General features: G+C 48.4%; 9 protein-coding genes across 9 annotated transcripts; 5 read left to right on the plus strand and 4 right to left on the minus strand.

Moving 5' to 3' along the window:
* Positions 1-75: 75 nt before the first annotated feature.
* ACHE_31065A (uncharacterized protein) lies at positions 76-1,179 on the minus strand (the record flags this gene model as incomplete). The annotated part of the gene is made up of 1 exon (XM_043277753.1): positions 76-1,179. One exon carries the CDS (start codon positions 1,177-1,179, stop codon positions 76-78), a length of 1,104 nt encoding a protein of 367 aa, XP_043135600.1.
* A 616-nt stretch (positions 1,180-1,795) lies between these two features.
* On the plus strand, positions 1,796-3,373 carry arp6 (actin family protein; the record flags this gene model as incomplete). Its single annotated transcript, XM_043277755.1, has 4 exons — positions 1,796-2,288; positions 2,354-3,065; positions 3,116-3,178; positions 3,235-3,373. The coding sequence occupies 4 exons, from the start codon at positions 1,796-1,798 to the stop codon at positions 3,371-3,373; spliced, it is 1,407 nt and encodes a 468-aa protein (XP_043135601.1).
* Positions 3,374-4,163: 790 nt separating this feature from the next.
* On the minus strand, positions 4,164-5,546 carry ACHE_31067A (uncharacterized protein; the record flags this gene model as incomplete). Its single annotated transcript, XM_043277756.1, has 2 exons — positions 4,164-5,416; positions 5,495-5,546. 2 exons carry the CDS (start codon positions 5,544-5,546, stop codon positions 4,164-4,166), a joined length of 1,305 nt encoding a protein of 434 aa, XP_043135602.1.
* A 2,697-nt stretch (positions 5,547-8,243) lies between these two features.
* Positions 8,244-9,323, minus strand: ACHE_31068A (3-hydroxyacyl-CoA dehydrogenase family protein; the record flags this gene model as incomplete). Its single annotated transcript, XM_043277757.1, has 3 exons — positions 8,244-8,974; positions 9,027-9,126; positions 9,198-9,323. The coding sequence occupies 3 exons, from the start codon at positions 9,321-9,323 to the stop codon at positions 8,244-8,246; spliced, it is 957 nt and encodes a 318-aa protein (XP_043135603.1).
* Positions 9,324-9,623: 300 nt separating this feature from the next.
* On the plus strand, positions 9,624-13,283 carry tof1 (putative DNA repair protein (Tof1); the record flags this gene model as incomplete). Its single annotated transcript, XM_043277758.1, has 4 exons — positions 9,624-9,710; positions 9,768-10,005; positions 10,061-12,181; positions 12,241-13,283. 4 exons carry the CDS (start codon positions 9,624-9,626, stop codon positions 13,281-13,283), a joined length of 3,489 nt encoding a protein of 1,162 aa, XP_043135604.1.
* A 1,056-nt stretch (positions 13,284-14,339) lies between these two features.
* ACHE_31070S (uncharacterized protein) lies at positions 14,340-15,212 on the plus strand (the record flags this gene model as incomplete). Its single annotated transcript, XM_043277759.1, has 1 exon — positions 14,340-15,212. One exon carries the CDS (start codon positions 14,340-14,342, stop codon positions 15,210-15,212), a length of 873 nt encoding a protein of 290 aa, XP_043135605.1.
* Positions 15,213-15,554: 342 nt separating this feature from the next.
* TFB2 (TFIIH/NER complex subunit TFB2) lies at positions 15,555-17,099 on the minus strand (the record flags this gene model as incomplete). Its single annotated transcript, XM_043277760.1, has 3 exons — positions 15,555-16,773; positions 16,832-16,919; positions 16,976-17,099. 3 exons carry the CDS (start codon positions 17,097-17,099, stop codon positions 15,555-15,557), a joined length of 1,431 nt encoding a protein of 476 aa, XP_043135606.1.
* Positions 17,100-17,348: 249 nt separating this feature from the next.
* Positions 17,349-18,401, plus strand: ACHE_31072S (PaaI family thioesterase; the record flags this gene model as incomplete). Its single annotated transcript, XM_043277761.1, has 8 exons — positions 17,349-17,447; positions 17,648-17,713; positions 17,770-17,812; positions 17,873-17,944; positions 18,007-18,053; positions 18,105-18,123; positions 18,193-18,271; positions 18,326-18,401. 8 exons carry the CDS (start codon positions 17,349-17,351, stop codon positions 18,399-18,401), a joined length of 501 nt encoding a protein of 166 aa, XP_043135607.1.
* A 1,154-nt stretch (positions 18,402-19,555) lies between these two features.
* Positions 19,556-19,858, plus strand: ACHE_31074S (uncharacterized protein; the record flags this gene model as incomplete). Its single annotated transcript, XM_043277762.1, has 1 exon — positions 19,556-19,858. The coding sequence occupies one exon, from the start codon at positions 19,556-19,558 to the stop codon at positions 19,856-19,858; it is 303 nt and encodes a 100-aa protein (XP_043135608.1).
* Between the last annotated feature and the right edge of the window lie 101 nt (positions 19,859-19,959).

Raw genomic sequence — 19,959 nt, forward strand, 5'->3', positions numbered from 1 at the left:
CAAAATTTGGAGAATTTGTAGACGTGCACCAGGCTATGCGTTTGCTTTATTCGTATCTAAGACTCCATGATCGCACTAGCTTGTCTCATCAATCGACTTGCTAACCTCATCCACAACCTTTAGCCAAGTTTTCGACCAAGTCGTAAACTTGTCCACTGTGCCCTCTGCTCCCCAAGGAGCCTTTACCAGGCCAACAGCCTTCGCAGCATCATCTTTGATCTTGCCCAGGAACCGTGTATGCTTTTCCCAGTTTGCTTCGTACAGCGCACCTGCTACCTCGTCGATATCCTCGGGGATGGAATATAAGTTGACCATAAGGGACTCGATTTTGCGGACATTGGCATTAGACGCGACGGGAGCATTACCGGCATTCTTCAACCGATTCGTGGAGATGGCGGGGAAGATTTGCGCAACGGGTTTGAGAACACGGAGAGTCGACTTCTTGCGAGCGTGCGAAATAGCCGTATCCTCGTCCTCATCATCATTCTCATCACTCTCGTCGTCACCGGCACCCTTCCCGTCCTCACCCAGCAAATCATCGAAGAAATCATCATCTTCATCAGGATCCCACTCCTCGATCTCCTCAACCGCATCCTTCACAAGATCCCTCCATTGCTCAACACGCCGGATCACAAACCCCACAACCCCCTTCGTCGCAACATCAACAAGGACATCGCACGCATCCCAAACCCGACCCGTCGCAACAGTCACAACATCCTTCTCCGCCTGTGAGAGATCCTCTTCTTTCTTCCCTTCACTCTGTGCTTTATCATTCTTATCCGCGACACCCTTAACTTCACCAATCAGCGCAGCTAGCTCTTTTAGTGCTGCCTTCGCCAGTATCTGAATCTCAGCGTGGAACGCCTTCGTAAAGTCATCCGGGTTCACGAGTAACGCAGCCGTAACAAGCGACGGAAGCACGGATTCATTCAACGCGCTAAGCACCGTACAAATAGCAGAACGCGTAAATGGCGCCGTGATAGTAAGGAGCGAAAGTTTCGTAACTTGTGAGTGTAAAGCATGCGAGGAGGCTGTTAGGAGGGACAGAGCGTCATCTTTTCTCTTCGCATCGTCCGTGTCGTTGGGAACGGGTTTTTGGGGCGGGGAGTAGATGATGGTTTGGAATTGGTCGAGGAGGGTGAGGCTTGTTGTTAGGACGAGGGAGAGTTTTTGGGGCATTTTGGCTGGTGGTGCGCGTGGTATTGTCGGGTGTTGAGTAGAGGAATAACTCTAGATGGTTGATGTTGGATGCGGCGGGAGAGAAATTTCGGAGGGACTGCGGGGCTGCTGATTAGGGCTTGGCGGGGTCACCTGCAAGGACCTTGCCTCACAGCGAATTACTGCTGGACATATGTGAGTCAACTAGTATTATAAATGAACAGCTATTCTTAAATGATTTAATTCATGCTGAGGTATTTTAGTATAAGATATTCTAATGAAAATGTCCTATGGCGGAACGCGGATTGCTCACTTGTAGGCAAGAAGCGCAGTGATAAGATAATAATCTATACTCCATGCTATTCCCCTGAAAATGGTACCAATAATCAAACGAAACACTATATAGAAGAGAAACCAAAAAGTTCAGCATGCAAAATCTCGAATGCCTCGTAGTGCCCTAATCAAGAGCCCTAGTTTCCTAATCGGACCATGATCGGGGAAACGTTTAGCTTCAGCTCCGATCTCCGTCGTCAGAAGCTGTCAGGTCAATTGCAGCACTCCAGCGCAACTTTTCGAATTTATCTCTTATTATGATTTCAAAATAAGAGTTTAATATCGCAACCAGAATTGATTCATCATGGGGACTACAAAACCCCGCCTCCCAAACAAATCCTCAACCACCGAAGCGCGAGCGCGATCCCTCCCGGAGAAGACCTTCATCATCGACAATGGCGCATACACCATGAAAGCAGGCTATGCGCCTGAATCTCCTCCCTCAGAAGAGCCACTATCAACCTGCAACACAATACCAAATACAATCGCAAAAACACGTGGAAACCGCATCTACATCGGCTCACAGCTCAACGCGCAACCCACAGACCTGAATGAGATGATGTTCCGGCGCCCGGTGGAAAAGGGATACATCGTGAACTGGGAAGCACAGAAAGAGATTTGGGAGCATTCGTTTTTCGATGAAAAGACGGTGCGGAGTAAGGAGTTTAGGATTGCGAGTCCCGAGGAAACGACGTTGGTGCTTACGGAGGCGCCGAATGCTTTGCCGGTGCTGCAGAAGAATGCGGATGAGATGGTTATGGAGGAGTGGGGTTTCGGGGGGTATTTGCGATGCGTGGGTAAGGATAGGAATATGGAAAGTGTTCTTTTCTGAGATCGGTTCTCACTGATTTGTTTCCGCTAGGTCCGTCGCTGAACGCTTGGAACGAAGTATACTCGCTCTTTGGAGATCCGATTTCGCAGAAACCAGATACCATTGTGTCTCCCGCCGAATGCCTACTTGTTGTCGATTCCGGATATTCCCATACCACCGTCACCCCGGTCTATAAAGGACAACCTTTACAGCGCGCGATCCGCAGGCTCGATTTGGGAGGGAAACACTTGACAAATTACCTCAAAGAGATGGTATCGATGCGGCAATACAACATGGTTGACGAAACATATATCATGAACGAGGTCAAGGAGGCAGTCTGTTTCGTGAGTGACGACATCTCCAGAGACATGGAACGGACATGGAAAGGGAACCGGAAGCGTGACCAACCTGACCCTGGTGAAGGGATTGTGGTCGACTATGTACTTCCGGACCCCAACGCAGGCAAAAAGGGCTTCATGCGACCACATGATCCGCTTCTGGGTGCGAAGAAGAGGAAGAGTGTCTTGTCTGGGGAGGCCGGCGCTGAAGCATTGTCCGAGGATGTGTTGGTTCTGGGAAATGAACGTTTTACAGTACCCGAGATTCTGTTCACGCCAAGTGATATTGGCATGAAGCAAGCCGGTATATCGGATATTATACTTCAGAGTCTGTCTGTGCTGCCACCAGGGTTACATCCAGTGTTTTTGGCGAACGTCTTGGTCGTTGGCGGGAACGCCTTGATTCCCGGGTTCATGGAGAGATTGTATGCGCTCTTTCTAGCTTGCCATATATGCTTTTGCTAATGGCTTTTAGACAAACGGAGCTACGCCAGATTGCCACATCTGAATGCACCGTTCGAGTCCGATGCCCCGAAGAGTATATAATAGCCCATGTCCCCTTTGTGACTTGCATGCTAACAGTGAATCTCCCAGCCCTATTCGCTCCGCTTGGCTGGGCGCATCCCGACTCGCAACGAACAGAGACGAGCTAAAGAAAGTGGCCATTACCCGCCAGGAGTATCAAGAACACGGTTCTTTGTGGGCTGGTCGGAAGTTTGCTGGTGCTGTCTGAAGTTGTCTTCTCTTTTCTTAGCATGGTGGTGTGGAGTTAATGGATTGGCATGTTTTATTCCAGATTTTCGTATATATCTCGCAATGGTTATGATACCCTTGATGTATATCATCTATTCATTATAGTAAAGCTTGATATTATGCCTCCACAGACTAGTATTTTAGAGGAACGTGTGAATTCACTTGTATAGGTGCTACGTACATCCATTTTCTATATCTCTTGTCACCATCATACCAGTGCTTTGTCGCAATTTATCAAGCATCAAAACGTCCCCTAGTACACCACGAACGTTCGCTGACCATCTTCCCGAGCCAAGTTAAGGAAAGCCAGAACAATTTGCAGCAATGCACAGTAGCAAGCAAGCTAGGGCAACTCAATTTCACGATGAAGTATGCCTGGGAATCCGAGTCGATGGGCTACGGTGTCCCGTGATGCAAATATGCTCACAAACCACTTCACCTCAGAGAGACAGGACTCTGTGTTATGCCATGCAATTTACGACATCAGTAAGTCCGTTCAATACAAGAAAGAAACGCACATTCAACCATGAAATATACCAGCGTTGGACTGTCAAGTCGACCAGTACTGTAAAATTTGAATGCGGAGTCTACAGCCGATGAAAGATCAGTCAATTCCAATGTTAGCAATACTTATGATGACTTCTAGGGTCTCCGCGAGTTCTTCATATTGGGCAAAAAGAATAACGGACTGTTAAAAAGAATGGAGCAGTCGAACGAGAATTTCAATTTAGGAACGGATTGAGAAGTTCAATTGTATTATTTAAATATACTCAGGTAACTGATACGTTCGTTTCTTGCACTTCCATGAGGCGAATCCAATCCCAGCTATGTCCGTCTCCTGTATCATATGCCTCCCAAGCAGATCCAATAACAACCCTGCACACTTGAGCATTCCGAAATTGACGAAATTCCTTGATACGATATAATTGCTCTTTGCTGACCCTTCGGCTCTGTTGCTGTATGCAAGCCATCCCAATGACAAAGACCGGAAATTGTGTAAACGATAGCAAACCTGGTAATTCAACAGAAGACAGGCATTGCAAGCCCCTATCGACCATAGTCTGCACCTTTTCATCGGCAATCCGGTCAGGGTAGACGATAGAAAATAACCAAATGAAAGCAGCAGCGATCCAGGCCTCGCACATGTTGCGGTAGTCTTCTGATATTCCATTGTCAGGGAGCTTCCAATCGTCAATATCTTGCCAGATACCAACAGCTTCAGCGATTACTGTTGCTTGAAGAAGAGGTGCTGTATTGGCATCTGAACGGAGAGAGGCGATGCGCGAAATGATATCGATTAAACCGTTATACACTCCGAACATATGCTCCTTTTGATCGGTATTGGGTGAAGAAGAGGCCTCTAGCCGACAGCTGATCAAGTTGCTTTTAGGCCGCTGGGCAGTTACGCTGGCGAGGATGTCATGGTAGAGGAAAAATTGCATAAGAAAGCCATCGAATCCGAGTTCCTCCAGCTCTTCACGGTCCGGACCTTCATCTTCCTCGTCATCCCCTTCGTCAGATTCACCCTGCTGTTCCTCCCACACGCTGAAAACGATATCCCTAGCCCTGCCAAGCCGCACTTGCCACGATTCATCATCTGTCCCTTCTGAAAGTTCGTAGAGGTATAATAAGAGGTAACTCGTAAGCAAGGCTTCATATTCAGCTCTTCTTTCCTGTGTCCGGCTATCGAGGTCCTGCAGAGCGGTGACTCGCGAGTCTTGGAGCTCTTCTGTTTCTTGTAACAATTTCTGTTTCTCACCAGCAAACATACAGGCCTCGGTATCGCTGGAAGACATGTGATTCATCATATGTGAGGCTCCCAGACAGAGAACAGCCTTGAGAACCATCGGATGCTCGGCTGCCATGGGAGTCACAACCGATATAACCGGGTCTTCATTCTGGTCCGACGGAAGCGTCAAAATATGCGATGTTGAGTGCAAAAAGTGGAAGAAAAATAGTTTCTCAAGAGGAGATTCTATACCTTCTAGGATTTGGCCAATTTCGTCCGGTACGGTCGATGAAGCTAAGAGATTTGCTGTTGGTCAGTACTCATACTCTTGCGGACAGGCATAACGATGCCAAAGGGAGCGAGCCCACAGACCTTGTCTATTTTGGCATGCGGGACAAGGGCATCTATGTTGTTCGGTATCCATTTTTTTCGAGTACTTCTCGTATACAACAATCCAAGAGAAAAAGACTGATCGTTGTTACATGAAAAAGAATGTGTTGTCTTTTATCAACCTTCTGATATAGTATACCTGTCCATAACTTTATGAACAACGTACTCTCTGATTTTCTGCGGCAAACGCGGAATTCCTATAGAACAATGTAACAGGGATCTAGATTTACAGCTGCCTATTGAGGTAGCCTCGCTTCAGCAATGGGTCATTCTGCCATAGGGTTCAAAGTACGAGCACAGTCAGCACCGCATCCTCAGCCAGATAGGGCATGAAGAGACGAATCATGTTTATGCGCTGAACATTCTGGGCCCGAACCAACCGGGCTATTTATCATATTCCACACGATCCACTAGAGGTTGGTTCAAACCCCTGATAATGCAAGCGATCGCCAGGTGTGGCTTGCGCACAGAATACGCGTATAACATCCTAGTTCCTCATTGAGTTCAACTGTCCCATGGAACAGGCTGGGTGCAATTTAAGCAGCTTCAACCCTATTCTCCACAGTACTTTGTATAGAAGTCCATGCGCCTCTTGGCTGCCTTTTCTGATAGAGAATGTGCAGTGATCCAACCCGATGTGTCTGGTTCTAGCCGCGTGTGTGGGGATTTACGTGCATAACCGAGATAGCCGCGCTGGAAACATCCACATCTTCAGGTTTGCAGTCCAATAGTACTCGTGGGATAGTAATATCCATATCTGCTGGTCTATAAATGTCTCCTAAGCTTGTAATACCCCGTTGAGACCCCTGTCTAGGCCTGTGGCGACTTATTGGTCCACTGATCCTGCGGCGCAAAGAGTCCGAGGAGCTCCCATTTGGGAGATCCTTCTCGGGCACTGAATTTACTGCGATGCATTATATATATCGCTATTCACTCCGGCCACTCACGTCTCCTCGACAACTTGTCTTATTCCACGGTATCCAGGTTCCGAGGACCACACGATGGCTGCAATGTGACAGCAACATTTCACCTACACCTAACACCCTTCCCCCCCAAATTAGCTGCAGAAATGCTAAATTGCGCGAAAAAACGTCTTAGGTCCGAGCTCATGTCGTGAGAACAGACCCTTGGTGATCATCACATGGATGACCACGTTGCACGCATGAAGACTAGCATGGCGGCCCAAAGCTTGCTCATGCACCCAAGATTGTGCTCGTATCGAAACGAGCAAGGTCACACCATTCTTTAGAAGGAAGATGACCTGACAAGGATGATGCCCATAGCAGTTAAATGCCGCAATATGTGGTTGCTTTCTCAGTGTCATGGCTTTGGAGGTGGGACGTGGTTCGAAGCTGGGAGTACAAGTATCTCAGAGCAATGATATGACTCGCGGGGTTACTGAAAGCGAATGCTTTGGTTAAATCACTGCCACGCTGCTGCCCAATAATAGTAGACGCACTATGCTCATTGAGCGAAACGTTTCAAGAGGTAATGTCGGGTAGCGTGTGCACAGGATACAATGTGGCGAGGAGCTAATGGCCAGTCAAATGGGACTCTGCCTAATCACCTTACGTTTACACTTGAACAAAAACACGCGGCCCTAGTAAAACCCTAATCTGCATCTTGACGAAAGAAGTTGTTGTTTCGCCAAGTTGATGAAGAGCTGTACACAGATCCCTCAACATGGCCATGCCGATCTGGCCATCAACTGTATTATATGACCTACGTCAGACGCCGGAAATGGCTTGCAAATAACAAAATCAATAAGCATGATGACCTCTGTTAACTCTTCTTGCTCAATGTGACGAGTAGCTTCCTCACCAACCTGTCCATGCTGGTGGAGGTGCCTGCTTGACTTTCTCGATGCAGCTACAGCATGGTTTCTACAAGATTGATGAAAAAAAGAAAGACAAAATAATTAGTTATTCCATAACCCGCAAGCTCGTAGCTACAATATGTCATAAAACCGGTTCAAAGTCTAAAATATTTGGGTTCGGACCCGGCCAATTGGACCACTTCGACTTGGACAGATTTAATGTGAAAGTCACTATGCCTACTATGCCCGTGCTGGCATGGCTGAACGCGTGTATGAGATTTTAATACACGGAAGGAGAAAGGATTTGATTAGGTTCAAGTAATTTACTGTACAAACTCCCCCTTTGGGGAATATCCATCGAAGCCCTAAGGTGTCTCGAGCCAAAAAAAAAAAAAAAAAAGTGGGGATTGTATGGCATCGTTCAGCTCTACACGACTCAAAATGTCAGCATAACCGAACAGACCGCGGTTCTGTGTCTGCTCCCCTAGTTCGTTGTCGCGTCCCAATCCCAAAACCCAGGGAGAACGAGTTACGATAATCATATAAAAGTGATCGAGCAACCGATACATGTGCAAATTCCATGGATTCGTCGAGATACCCCTTCTCTTAGAGACGCTTATCCTATTGATTGAGTTCAATCTCTTGACTTTTTCTTGCAAATAGTGGTATGAGTCAGGATATTCCACTTCAATTGACGGCTCATCTTATGGGTGTATACCACCAATTGCTGGCCTGTGCCATGTTCTAACTTACCATGCTTCCAACAATTACCACCACTTTGATTGTGACGAAAAGTCAGCTACTTGGCGAAAAGAATTACTCAAGGAATTGTGAGGGCTCTTGAATAATAACAATGGGATCTGTTTCATAATGCTTCAACTATGTACTACGCTGTAAGACAATCATATACATCTATTAGTACTCGTAGAAGCCCTTGCCGGACTTCTTACCCAACCAACCGGCATCAACCATCCTCCGCAGCAGACCAGATGGCCTGTACTTGCTGTCACCAATCTCCTGATGCAGGACGTTCATGATAGCCAAGCAAGTGTCAAGACCAATAAAGTCCGCCAATGTCAACGGACCCATTGGGACATTCGTTCCATTCTTCATAATGCTGTCAATGTCTTCGCGGCCGCCGATACCAGTCTCCAAGCAGATGATAGCCTCGTTAATATAAGGCATCAGAATACGATTGGCGAGGAAACCGGGCGCATCAGCCGAGACAGATGAGACCTTGCCCATGCGCTTCACAAACTCGACAGCGGTGTCGAGAGTCTCCTTCGAGGTCTGCAAACCGGAGATGATCTCAACGCCCTTCTGAATTGGCACCGGGTTCATGAAGTGCGTCGAGATAACCCGCGAAGGAGCCTGCAAGTCCGTAGCGTCCTTGGTGGTTGCAGCGGCGATCTTGGTGATGGAAATCGACGAGGTGTTTGTTGCGAGAATAGCATCCTTGGAAGCAATTTGAGCCAATTGGGAGAAAATGGAGGTCTTGAGGTCGGGGACTTCAGGGACAGCCTCGATGACAAAATCCACCGAGGAAAGGTCCTCCATTTTTAGACTGGGAGAGATGCGGGCACGAGCACTGTCTGCTGCATCCCGGGTGATACGCTCTTTAGAGATGTCCTTTTCAAGGAGCTTATCTGAGAGGCGTTAATCCGTGCACATTAGTCGCAGAATTGGTCTAATCGTTACCGGCAAACTTGAGACCCTTATCCAACGATGCTTGAGAGTTATCAACCAATGTCACGGGGACACCGGCCTTTTGGGCAGCCACCAGAGCAATTCCCAGTCCCTGAACTCATTTTCAGCATTAAATTCAACAACTTTTGGAGGATATGTGTGTGTATGAAGGGTATTGCCTACCATCTGACCAGCTCCAATAACACCCAGCGACTTGACCTCGGCAGCCGAAGCCGGGGAAGTGGCGCTGAAAGCACGAGAGGCAATGGAGGGGCCTCGCTGGCCGAGCATCCGGAGAGAAGACAACATGGTGACAGTATGATTCTCGCTAACCGGTCAATTATGTTGGATATGAAAACAAAACAAAAGAAGGGGAAGAATAGATAGTCTGTATAACCCCGATATCAATCATGTGACGCGACGTCATCGGCTATTTTCGGCTCGGCGGCGGAATTAATCCTCCGACCGCCCGAGGCTTTCTCGGCGCGGACGACGCGTGAAAGACGCGTGCTCATTGGTTGCGCGGGCGCGCATTGCCGCTATGGGATATTGGTCGTTATCGAGAAATTCAGTTAAGCCAAACGAATTGGCCACGGCAACGACGGCATTATGGAAGACGACGGTGCCGTTTTCGGCCAGAATGTCCAGGTCGTGGACCCGGACGTTCGAGCTTATGTCTATAGTTTGGTGACTGCGGTAGGTTGCTCGAATACTCTGCGGGGAGGGGAGAGACGTTGCTGATGGCCCACGCAGCTCGGTGGTTTTAACGGCGAATATGCAGACCGATATGTCCTGGGAGACGATGCGCTGGCATGTTTACGAGACATTAAGCGGTGGCTGAGGCTATACGATGAGAAAAACAACCGGATGGATGTTGCGCGATGTCTGGGAGAATCGAATCTCGTGAACGGCGACTTGATACCGATCCTTACACTATGGGGAAGCAACGAGAAGGCCAGCAGACATATGTCGAGGATAGCTTTGGCGTGCTGTGAGTGCTACCCAATGGGATTTCGAACAGGGACAACGATGCTGATATCTGGTAGTGGAATTGTTGGTTCCTATGACTTGGCCGTTGGAAATACACAAGGAAATGACCGTAAACCACGCCCGCCATATGCCGTATCTACAACAAGTCCAGGTTCAGTATAAGAAGGGTCTTCTGAGCAATGCCAGCGCCGGTATCCTCCGCACCGTCATCCGAATTGGCCTTCCCAGTATGGCCGTACCTCGATCTGAACGCACGAACCGAGACGAAGGAATCCTCAAGCTTATGCTCTACCTACTTCGAAATGTAACGATCATCACACCGGATACTCGTCTTGTGGCAGAGGGTGAAGAGGAGGAAACCTCTAGGTCTACAACCATCAATGCGTTCCAGGAGCAGGATGCGTTTGCCCTCCTTCTAACCATGTGCTCGAACGTTGGTGACGACTTTAACTTACAAGACGTGGTCCTTCTTGAGATTCTGTTCCATATCGTCAAAGGTATCAACGTGGAAAAGCTGTTTATGGACGATGAACAGCGAAGCGTAAAACGGACAAATGAGCTTGATGACCTTCTACGACAAGAGTCATCGCTACGAAGAGAGTACACAAAGAATGCTCCAACACGACATGGCAGATTCGGCACTATGATCTGGGTCAAACGGGATGATGCCAAGGTTTCCACTGTCTCGGGGCAGGATGTTCTCAAAGGTGGTCAAGCAACGATGCAAAAAATGGACCAGACCAAGAAGTGGAACAAACCCCTGCAACGTAGAAGGATAACTGAGGTCACAGTGAACGATGATTTTACGTCGCCAGTCAATATCTCATCTACTGCATCGAAAAACCTGCGTAGGTTTGTGGAGGAATTCCTGGATTCAGGCTTCAACCCACTCTTGACCCACGTCCGGAAGGCAATTGAACGGGAGGCCGATCGAGTGGTCAATATCAATTCTCGTCAATACTTCTATACCGTTGCTTGGTTCCTGGAGGCGGAGCGGGCACGGCGTGATCGCCAGCGCAAGAAGCATGCAAAAGAAGGGAAGCATTCGAAAGACATTGAACCCGACAGTTTTGGCTTGGTTGCCAGTGTTCTGAACCAAGAGACCTTCGTATTTCTGAACCGCGCTATGCAGTACGCCGTGGACAACAAGGATTGGGAAGACCTAACTGCCGAGATGCGTTGTTTCACGCAAATTCTATTGACTGTCCAAGAAATGGCACTCTCGCCGCTTGAAGAAGATCAGGAAATCGCCGAAAATATCCAAAGCCGGATCTTCTACGAAGAGACGACCCATGACCGGATTCTGTCTATTATTCGCGGTTTCAAGGATCAAGGTTTCGGCTATCTTGATGCGTGTACAGAGCTTGCACACGTATTCTTGCGAATGCTAGAGCGTTACTCGAAGACGAATACGGATATGCAGGTGCGATCCCGCCGAAAAGCTCGGCGAAAGGCGAAACAAGACCAGCCCGCCGTTGGGAATGATGAAGAAGAGCACGCTTCCGAGGACGAAGACCATGAAGATGCAGAGAGAGTATCTAGAGAACGCAAGTTCGACTTCACACGATTCTCGGCTAGATTTTGTAACCAGAAATGCGTCGACACTTTTGTCGCTTTCACTAGAAATTACAGGGAGTTGGACACGGAGCAACTGAAACGCACTCACCGTTACTTTTACCGGATTGCTTTCAAGCAAGAGATGACGGTGTTGCTGTTCCGGGTCGACATTATCAACCTCTTCTACCGGATGATCAAAGGACCCGGAGCTCTGGAATCAAGTCAGCCAATTTTCCGAGAATGGGAGGAGTTGGTCAAACACATAATAAGGCGGATGGTAAAGAAGATGGAGCAGCGCCCCGCATTGGTCACAGAGATGCTATTCAGCAAGATCAACGCGACTGTATTCTATCTTGAATACGGACACGAGAGGCAAACGATATCCGGTGTCAAAAAGGCACCTGCTGAGCTTGAGGTCAATCCTAAAGAAGCCACAACGGCTGAAGATAAGCTTGGAATCGTGGTAGCTGCAATGGTTAAGGATGAACAGACGGAGTTTGTCAAATGGATCGGTGAGGTTCTGGGATCGGCAGCCGATGAGCGAGAGTCTTGGGAGGCCAATGAGGCAGAACGGCAAGCTGAAGGGTCCCAGAAACCGGACGCCCCTAACCCGATGATTGGTATGTCTCATCCAAACCTTCTTCTCCCCCTGGTAGTCATTATACTAACAGGCGTGTAGCCGTCACGCCGCCTGATGAAAAAATTCGTAACGCCATGTTTTCGAACGCTAAACTCCGTCTACTGATGACGTTGGTTAAGCTTGAAAGACTTGGAATGGAGGATGTTGCTGGCGCGCAATGGGTCGTTCCTTCGGCCCTAAGCTCGCAAGATCTCAAAAACACCAAAACTATGATTGACCAATCCCTTGACAAGCCTATTTCCGATGACAACGACCCTCGGGAACTACTTCGGCGGAAATATGGTGAGAATGCAAGAGGCAATGATTCTGAATCTAAGGGTAATGTCAACTTTGGGTCCGATTCGGAGGGCGAGGACGATGTACCGGACGGTTTCCTTTTTCCACCAAATCTGCGGAACAAGTCAAATGCCCTGGATGAACTGAAGAAAAAGCGCAAGAAGAAGCGGAATCAGGACAGCGAGAAGGAACCACTAGATGACGAGGCAATAGAGGCACGACGAAAGTCACGCTTGGATAATGCCCGCGCCCGCCAGGCAAAGATCAAGAGTGATCTCTTCATCCATGCAAGTGACGAAGAAAGCGGTGACGATGAGGAATTCTTCCGACTCGAGGAAGAGAGACGGAAAGCCCAAGCCGATCGGGTCAAGAAAGCTCTCCTTACTGGGGATCTGGGCGATGGACCAGGCAAGAAGAAAGGCGGGCGAAAGCGGAAGAGCGATGTCGCAGGGGCCCAGAGCAAGCGACAACGTCGTCCTCAGGCCGAAGCCAACGGTGACAGTGACGAGGACAACGACGATGATATTCTTATGACCGGGGTTGGCGACACGTCTGAGAAGGAAGATTCACTTGCTGAGGATTCGCGTTTTGCGCCCATTGAGGATGACCTCGATTTCGACGATGATCTTGCATTTGGTCGGGATCGACGAAGGGAGTCTGATTCTGCTGATCAAGATGAAATGTTAGCGACGAAGACGGCAGATACAAATATTGCAGGCGATAATGGCGATGAAGATGTAGTGCCTACTGCACCAGGTCGAAGACGTATACGGGCTGGGTTCGTGATAGAGAGCGATTCGGAATAGTTGTCTTTTGTTGAAATGTCGATGATTTGATGAGGCGTTTGGTTGGATTTGTCTTGGGAAAATAGATACACCTGAGGTGAATGCATTTGTATTTGGCGTTTTTATTTATAAAAGGTAATAGTGAATATGAAGCTGCACATATCATTGCGGTTTGGCCAATAAGCTAACTCATTGTCATTACTTTCCTGACTGGCAAACAAACAAAACCCCAGAACCCTAACCTTCCCAACAACAACTATCTTTCTAACCGCGTAACGACCACTAGGGAGGCATATTCAAATCAATATGCCAAATCCCCTGCACATTCTTAGAAGAAAATCCGCTGACAGCCATCGTGAAGACAATTGTCCCCAACACACCGCACACACTAACCACCCCAATACTTTCTCTATCAACGTAACTACCACGACTACCACTTCCATTTCAAAAAGCAAATCCCTCTCATCGCTCCTCTCTCGAAAGTCATCAACTAATCGAAAGCACCGCCATTCTTCTTTGCCTCTGCCTACACGACGTCCTAGACTGAATCACAATGGTTCCTCCCCTTCAGAACGGCAACCGCTGAGAGAAACGGACAAGAGTCGACTTCGACGCTTAAAGCTACGAACACCACGTCTATCTGCGCCCACGGCATCCAGAAGCGTCGAGACTACGACGATCGCCAAATTACGGATAGATTCGAGTCAAGAGAACACGACAACAACGGCGTCAAAATCACGTCTAAAGTCGAGAGTCCCAACGCCCCTAGATCTGCCAGACGATAATCTTCAATCTCAGAAGACCTATCAGAGGGAACGAAGGAAGAGTGTGTTTTCATCTTTGGGAAGACGGGCTATGGGTAAGGGGAAGGACAGGATGGAGAACGACATTGGAACAAGAAGATGGACCTTTTCGTATCAGTATCCAAGCAACAACCAACAACTTAGATACCATGATATAGTCTCAGGGCCTGCTCCTTCTTCATACGTTCCACCACAGGCACACGTTCACGAAGACGAACCACTGTCCAACTCCGATTGCGTGGAAGCCGTTGCACGCACTACCAAGTCTCGCACAATGATCCCCATTTCTACGTCAGCGACCACACCGTACTTTACTAAGATTGAGGCAGGACATAATCGTCATTCTCTTTCTTCCTTGGTTTCCCATAATGGACGACTTGGCAGTCGCGTTTTGTCTTCAAGGTTTCCGCGAGAGGAAACCGCCATTGAGAAAGGGCAATTGGACGACACCCTGCAGAATCCAATGGCTAGGAAAGTGCAACCCAGAGCTCATGCTACCAGCAATACGCGACCGCTTTCCCAATTACCGACAGAAAAGGGTTCTCGACTCTCCGGCACGCTTGCTTCACCGGATGGAATGGCAAACAAAATGCCACAACCAATCGACAACGTCGAGTCAGGCAGGTTCTACTGGACCAGAAGGAGCTCAGAGACCTTGAAGAAATCATCATACGACACAAACCCAACCATGCCACCTATTCATCAACCCGACGAGATCACCTACAGGCGAACCACCAGGACGCAAGAACGAAGCAGACACAGAACCCGCGCAGATCGAATGACCCAGCAACGGACCTCACCCCTCAGCGAGTCGCAACCCCAAGAGGAAGATAACGAACTCTCCCACCCTCTCCACCAAGTCTCTCAACCCCAGCCCACCCAATACTGGCTCGGCCGCTTCGTCACCCTAACCAACGCATTCCACTACGAAGACTCGTTCAACCAGCCCGACACTGCGACGGGATTTGGCATGCTCTCGAGCTACTCGCGTCCGGATGGGAGTGCAGAGAGGAATTTGGCGAATTATCGGATTAAGAGGGCGTTTATGGTGCTAGAGAATGCGTGCTTGACGGAGGAGGCGAGTTGGAGTCTGAGGGCGTTTCAGAGTGAGTATATTGGTGTGAAGGGGGATCGGTGGATGGGTTGATGTTGCATTGCTTTTAGATGAACTAGACTGGGTGGTTCGCACGGTTTCGTGATACTTGGGAAAGATACTAGAAAATTATTGGCATTGGGGGTTTGATTGTAATTGTGCGGGTTATACCAAAGGCATTGAGTAATCTGTAATATTCATGTAGCATAGACAAGACTTCATTTGATGGTTGGACGCGCCTGTTCTCCTATGATCTGTAAACTGATGACAACATTCTATATACCCAAAATTATTAATCATAAAGTATGTTGACACCCGTAACGCCTTACCATGCTAAACCAACGTGCGCCATTTTGTTTCTGGAACTCCCCTTCTAAACAGCTTTCAAAGATATCATCACTTTCTACTCCTCAAAAACGCAGCCACTTGCTCATGCCTCGTCACGAAAAACATTCTCTTCCGATCAGACTTCCACGTAAGAACCCCAATATCCTCCGCATACCGACACGGCGATTCATATTCCGCAAAGCTGACGAAATCCTTGAACAGGAATCCAGCCGTCGCCTTGACACGGTCACGCTCAAGCTGCCAGAGTCGGATTTGGTCGACCACGGTAGGCGGGAGGACCGATGGCGGGACTCCAGCTTGCGGGTTCGCAGTCTTGGCGATATTGTGTTTGCGCATTTGCGGGTGTGCATGCGTGGAGATGTACGATATAATCTGGTCTGCAGTGATGCCCATTTCGACGGCGCGGCGGACGGATTGGCGGGTGATTTTGCCAGTGATTAGGTTTGGGAAGCGGTATTTCAAGGTGGAGAATAAGGCGATTAGGGAGATTTGGAGGGGCGATGATGTGTATGCGTATATGCGGTAGTTGGTTTCGACGATGATGAACCCCGAGCCAGCTTCGCTCGATGTGTCTGTTCCGGTCAATGAGCCAGATATCGGGTTGCTGAGCGCGCTGGAGTCGGATGTGAGCGTTGTGGCGAGACGGGTCGGGTAAAACCGAGTGGTTTCGGGACTTTCTTGGTATACGATACCAAAGTCGGCCAGATCGGTCAGGGTACGGATTTGATTCGAAGTCAAATTCTTCTTTTGGTATGACTTGCCCAATTCCAAGCTACTTAGGAGGAAGATAAACGAAAGGACCTCGACGCTGTCCATCCCGATATGCTCCGCGCTTTCAACATAGAGGATTAAAATATGCCACACCTGCGTACCGACATCCTGCAGGACGAACGCGAATCCATCTTTCGTGATCTCAACCCGACGGTCTCTAATCTCGACCAGGTGCCCCGCCTGGAGGAGTTGTTTAACACCCTTACTCAGATTGACGTCGCGCTGGATTCCTAGTCCACTGGTTCCCACCATGTATCCCAGCACACCTTCCCATTGCCGTCCCGCATATTCGTCTAGATCGGAAATGGTAACCGCTGTTTCATCGCCTAGTTGTGAAAGGACACCAAAGGATTGTGTTTGTTCGGTTCCCATGAGAGCCTGGCGGAGGGAGGCGGCGAACGGGTTCGTGACCATGTAAGCGCGGACATTATTCGATGTTGTAGTGTTTGTTAGAATGTGTAGTCGTCCCAGTATCGATAGCGCGTTATCTCGTTCTCTTGTACGCGATCATCTGTTAGATCTTAAACATAGTGATAGAGGCAAACGGTACTCACCTCAAACTCTCCGATCTGACCCAATCCTCCAGATCCGCCGCAGGAAGGGGATCTTTGAGGTACAGCAATGCCATCACAAAACATTTTGCTAGCTTTCGTCAATATCTTCTACTTTGCTTCTCTGTAAGCGCATAGCGAACATACCCAGATCCGGCAACATGCGCCTGAAAATCGCGAGGGCCGTGGATGGCTGCTGGTACAGCTTGTAGAAAACCGTCCCAGGCAGGCCCTCCAGGAAATCGAACGGACGGGATGGTGCAGCAGCCATTTTGAGGAGAATACTATCACCTCAGTTGCATGATGCGACCACAGCGACAAAAGCAAACACAAAACAATCGCAGTTGATGCTTCATCGCAAGAGCTCCGGTGACCCACGCGGCCACTTGTGCAGTCCTATGGCGATGACTTCACGCAGTACGGAGTGTCAACAATTTCCCCGATTCATCACCAGAACAAATTTCTCTTGCTTTATAGATAGTGCTGTGAAGATGACTGCTTTGCGTTTTGTTAGATCGGTATGGAAAAGTCGACTTGCACAACTACATCCCAACATACTGATCTCTACATCTACATAGGTCTGGGAGTCCTTTCGGGCAACCTCGGGTTTAGAGCCTCGGTAAGTAATAATGCTCACTCTTGGTGATAGAACGTCCAGCTGATAGATTCATGGTATGTAGTCTTTTGAACAATGTAAGCACTGTCATGGATGAATTCAATCTTTTATGGGACATCAAGACGGTGTTATGCCAAATATATATCGCCTTTTTATAGGCTGTGGCATCGGCTAGCATATCGGCATGGACTAACGTGCCTCAGCTGCAGGTAACTGCTGCCAAACCTGGTGTTGTCAACTTTGAATTGGATGTCCAGAAGGAGCACACGGTAAGCAGTAACTTGGATATATACTTTGCCGATGCTTACAAACTGAATTCCATCAGAACCGCTTGAACATCCTCCATGGAGGCACAATTGCTAGCATGGGTAGGCCAATTGAGAATGTCTCATAACATATCATGTACAGGTCGCTGACTTTGCTTTAAGTCGACCTTGGTGGATCCTTGGCCGTGGCCTCTCGAGGTCTCTTCGCTACAGGTGTCTCGACGGATCTCAGCGGTAGGTTATCCGGAACGATTGAACTGTCATGGAGCTTCATTGTTGACTTACTATTACCTCAGTGACGTACCTGAGCTCCGGAGGGAAGATTGGCGACAAGGTCTTGGCTGTACGTTCCATAATTCCCATGTGATATGCACAAATACTAACTTCTTACTAGGAGGTCACCTGTGATAAATGTAGGCCATACTTGCTAAACCCATGTCCTGCAAAATACCTCGCAATTGTGCATCTACTGACAAAGAAAGTCGGCAAAACCCTCGCGTACACCAACATCAAGTTCACCAACCCTGCAGGCGACATCGTCGCAAGAGGAAGCCACACAAAGTACGTCTATACTGTCCTTATGCGAGGCATGGTTGAAGCGCTAACCAGTAACAGATTCGTCGCACTCGCCTGGAAGGATCCGCAGAATATCGTTGAGCAACTCAAGGAGCAAAACGAACAGAATCCCTAATGCCATTATTACTTGCATACCTACATTGGGTGCAAATCGTTGTACATAAAAGCGGACTATTTGACCGACAGTATTCTTCGGTAGCGGGAAATGGCCGCGCCTCGAGTTGACTATCCTACTTTCACCGGGTTACCACAACTATCATCGAGCAAACATGGTTTTCATACCTCTCAAAATAAGTGACACGATATATTTCTCAGCCTCCTCGGAGACTGAGCCTTATCCTACAAACAGTCAGTCAATCAGCTCGGAAACCAGCCTGGCGACCACTATTGCTATAGACCCAGACTTTTGAAGATAGCGTTGAGTCTCTTAGCGGATATTGCCCCGGTAGTTACCATCAAACTCATTTAGGTGACCGATTTCTCAACAGTCGCTATGAGGTTGTCCATAATCTTGGCTGGGGAAGCTATGCAACGGTCTGGCTTGCCAAAGATCATCTGGAAGCAAAGTATGTTGCGATGAAGACCTTGGCTGCTGATTCCACGCAGAGCTACTCTGAAAACAAGGTATTACACGCGTTGAACTCAGGACAGTCAGACCATCTAGGACGCGCTTATATTCCATCAATTCTGAATGGTTTTACTATCAGTGGTCCTAATGGCCACCTGTGCATTGTCAGCGAAGTCGCTGGGTGCACTATTGCACAAACAGAACGAGACCCCGTTACCTTGAATTTCCCAGTCAGCATGGCCAGATCTTTAGCTGTCCAGCTTTTACTAGGACTGGATTATATTCACTCCTGTGGAGTGGTTCACGGCAATTTGCACTTGAAAAATATCCTTCTCCGACAGCATTTTGAGAACATGACCATTGATCAGCTCTACGCCCGTTTGGAAGAGCCTGTGAGGGTGCCGGTCAAGAGGCTAGGTGAAGATAGTCCAGGGTTCCCCAAATATTGTGTCTCGCCCACTATATCATTCAGTCAAGCGAAGAAATTATGGACGCCCAAATCATGATCTCAGAGTTTGGCGAGGCCTTCTTCCAAATGAACAACACAAGAAACTACGTACTCCGACGCTACTTCTTCCCTAGAAAGTATCTTCTGTGAACCAGTTGGCCAGGCTGCTGACATGTGAACTCTTGCGTGCACTATTTATCAGGTCATTGATCAGAGCGTACTTTTTGAGGGCCTCTTTCCAAACGAAGATGATATGGTTGCTGACATGATTAATATTCTAGGACCGCTTCCTCGTCGCTGGTGGGACCGATGGGAGAAACGGGGGGAGCTTTTCCTCGACAATAGATCAATGAGGCAAGACTCACTGCGTCTCTATCTGGCGCCTTTTCGACCATTGAGTGAAAGAATATGCAGCATGGGACGATATGAATTCAGCCCGGAGGAAATGGCTTGTTTCGCGAACTTATTGAGGGCTATGTTGATGTATGGATCCTCAGACCACATTACCGCGAGTGTGGCGATTGAGTCGGAATGGATGCAGGGTTGGGCGAGATGATCGATGAGCCAGACCTGATATAGGTCAGAGACCTGAAGATCATGTACAGTATCGTCAAGCAGTCCAAGGGGCAAGAGCGGAGTTTTTGATAGCTTCTGTCA

Source organism: Aspergillus chevalieri, chromosome 3, assembly GCF_016861735.1.
Source record: "Aspergillus chevalieri M1 DNA, chromosome 3, nearly complete sequence".
Classification (NCBI taxonomy): domain Eukaryota; kingdom Fungi; phylum Ascomycota; class Eurotiomycetes; order Eurotiales; family Aspergillaceae; genus Aspergillus; species Aspergillus chevalieri.